Here is a 2307-nt window from a genome sequence, read left to right on the forward strand (position 1 = left end):
TCGGATGATCATCGAAATGGAGAAGCAAGCCATTCGCGCCAAATATCTAAACAAGTAAGACAATGTTAATTTTTTTAAATGATATGTTTATTTAAGATTTTGATATTTTTCTTAATGTAGGTTTAATTAATATGTTATGTCATTTTTTTAGAAAAAGATAGCATATGTCTTTAATCAGGTATATATTTTATTAAAATATAAGGTTCCATATAAATTGACTTTTTAAATCAACTTAGGCGTCTGATCCAGTCCATTCGCACAGCTTGGGACTTTTGTGAGCCGACCTACGTAGGTGCTGACGTACTCAGATCCATATGGACGTGGTACCGACTCCGATTGCTATAAATAGGATTGAGTGATGCGTTCATTTCATCAATCACCAATCAATCAAGTTGTACTGTAGAAACTAATTTAAAACCAAAAATGGCAAGCAGAGTACCAAGAAGGCAATTGGGTTCACAGGGTTTAGAGGTCTCAGCTCTGGGTTTAGGATGCATTGGGCATGTCCGATCTGTACGGTGCTCCCAAACCTGAACCTGACATGATCAAGCTCATCCACCACGCCATCAACGCCGGTGTCACCCTCCTCGACACCTCCGATGTCCTACGGCCCCAAAACCAACGAGATCCTTCTCGGCAAGGCTTTGAAAGGGGGGATGAAGGGACAAAGTGCAGCTGGCTACCAAATTTGGGATCAAGCTCGATGGTTCCTGGGAGGTCCAAGGCGATCCCGCCTATGTCAGGGCTGCCTGCGAAGCCAGCATCAAGCGACTTGAGGTCGACTGCATTGAATCTCTATTATCAGCACAGGATTGATACTAGCGTGCCAATCGAAATCAACGGTTAGTTAGTTAGTTTTACGTCATCCATCCTTGTTTTTCTTACATAAACTTTCCCAGAAAAACAACTACATGTATGTTATTTAGTGTTTTTGGCGTACAACTTGTGCTAGCTTTTGATGTTTTGTTTTCCTTAATAGATGGGGGAACTAAAGAAGCTAGTGGAAGAAGGTAAAATTAAATACGTTGGATTATCAGAGGCATCAGCATCCACCATTAGAAGAGCTCACGCCGTGCATCCAATTACTGCGGTACAACTGGAATGGTCCTTGCAGTCAAGAGATGTAGAAGAAGAAATTATTCCCACTTGCAGGTGTAATATCGTCTTTCCTCCTTTTCTTTTCTATATTATAAATTACCAAGTATCCAATCTTCTTCGGAAGTTTTTTTAACGCTTATCATACTCTTTCAGAGAACTTGGGATAGGGATTGTTGCATATAGTCCTCTAGGACGTGGTTTTTTCTCACATGGTCCAAATATGTTGGAGAAGTTGGAAGAAAGTGACGCCCGTAAGGTATGTTGTCTACATCTTTTTTGTTTTATTTTCCAATTATCGTCCGGTCACTTCCATCTCTGACCGTTTCAATAAAAAGACGTTAAACACTATAATCCCGTATTTTCTAATATCGTTCTGTTCGGTACCTTCCAACTGTCCAAAGATGTTGGAAAAAGTGGTGTAAGCTCTATGTGTTTTTGTTTAAATGCCTTAAAGTGTTGAAACTGACATTAAATTTGAATCTTTTAATGTTTTGTAGTACTTGCCAAGGTTGCAACCTGAAAATCTCGAACACAACAAGATCATGTATGAGAGGATTAATGAGCTAGCGACAAAGAAAGGTTGCACAACCTCTCAGCTAGCATTGGCATGGGTTCTCCACCAAGGAAATGATGTTGTGCCCATTCCAGGTACCACCAAGATTCAAAATTTTGAACACAACATTGGAGCTTTATCTGTTAAGCTAACACCAGAAGATATGGCTGAACTTGAGTCTATTGCATCACCTGATTCAATCAAGGGGGATCGATATGGTGCTGGTTTTAAAACATATAAGGACTCAGAGACTCTTCTATTATCGGCCTGGAAAGCTTAATCAACTATACGAGTGTTTTGTTTATTCGTGTGCTCCTGTACACAGAATACATATTCGTTTTCTTTTAAGAAATGTCTTTTAGTTTTTAAAGCTTCGTTGCACTTGATCAGCGTTTACTTTACTATTGCATGTAATTTTGAGAAGAATAAATAAAGTCATTTTTTTGTTTAAAGGGCATGCTTGAGCGGGTTTTTTGATGTAGGGTCCTACATGGCTGGTACCATTTTTTAGGGTTGCTTAAACACTCGCCGTACTTGATTTTTGCGAAAGAAATATTTAAAAGACAGACTTAGAAAACATAGTTTTCCAATAAAAGAGTTAACACACGCAGTTTTCCTCTAAAATTAACCACTAATTTAGCGATTCTTTTTAAATA

General features: G+C 38.8%; 1 protein-coding gene across 1 annotated transcript; it reads left to right on the forward strand.

Moving 5' to 3' along the window:
• The first annotated feature begins 951 nt into the window (after positions 1 to 951).
• LOC118488128 (probable aldo-keto reductase 4) lies at positions 952 to 2100 on the forward strand. Its single transcript, XM_035985267.1, has 3 exons — positions 952 to 1152; positions 1252 to 1354; positions 1596 to 2100. The coding sequence occupies exons 1-3, from the start codon at positions 980 to 982 to the stop codon at positions 1929 to 1931; spliced, it is 612 nt and encodes a 203-aa protein (XP_035841160.1). The 5' UTR covers positions 952 to 979; the 3' UTR covers positions 1932 to 2100.
• The last annotated feature ends 207 nt before the right edge of the window (positions 2101 to 2307 follow it).

Source organism: Helianthus annuus, chromosome 16 (assembly GCF_002127325.2).
Source record: "Helianthus annuus cultivar XRQ/B chromosome 16, HanXRQr2.0-SUNRISE, whole genome shotgun sequence".
Taxonomy (NCBI): domain Eukaryota; kingdom Viridiplantae; phylum Streptophyta; class Magnoliopsida; order Asterales; family Asteraceae; genus Helianthus; species Helianthus annuus.

Coding starts and splice junctions, on each gene's coding strand:
- LOC118488128 (XM_035985267.1), top strand. CDS start 980: ATGGGGGAACTAAAGAAGCTAGTGGAAGAAGGTAAAATTAAATACGTT. Junction 1,153..1,251: donor GAAATTATTCCCACTTGCAG/GTGTAATATCGT, acceptor ATACTCTTTCAG/AGAACTTGGGATAGGGATTG. Junction 1,355..1,595: donor AAGAAAGTGACGCCCGTAAG/GTATGTTGTCTA, acceptor AATGTTTTGTAG/TACTTGCCAAGGTTGCAACC.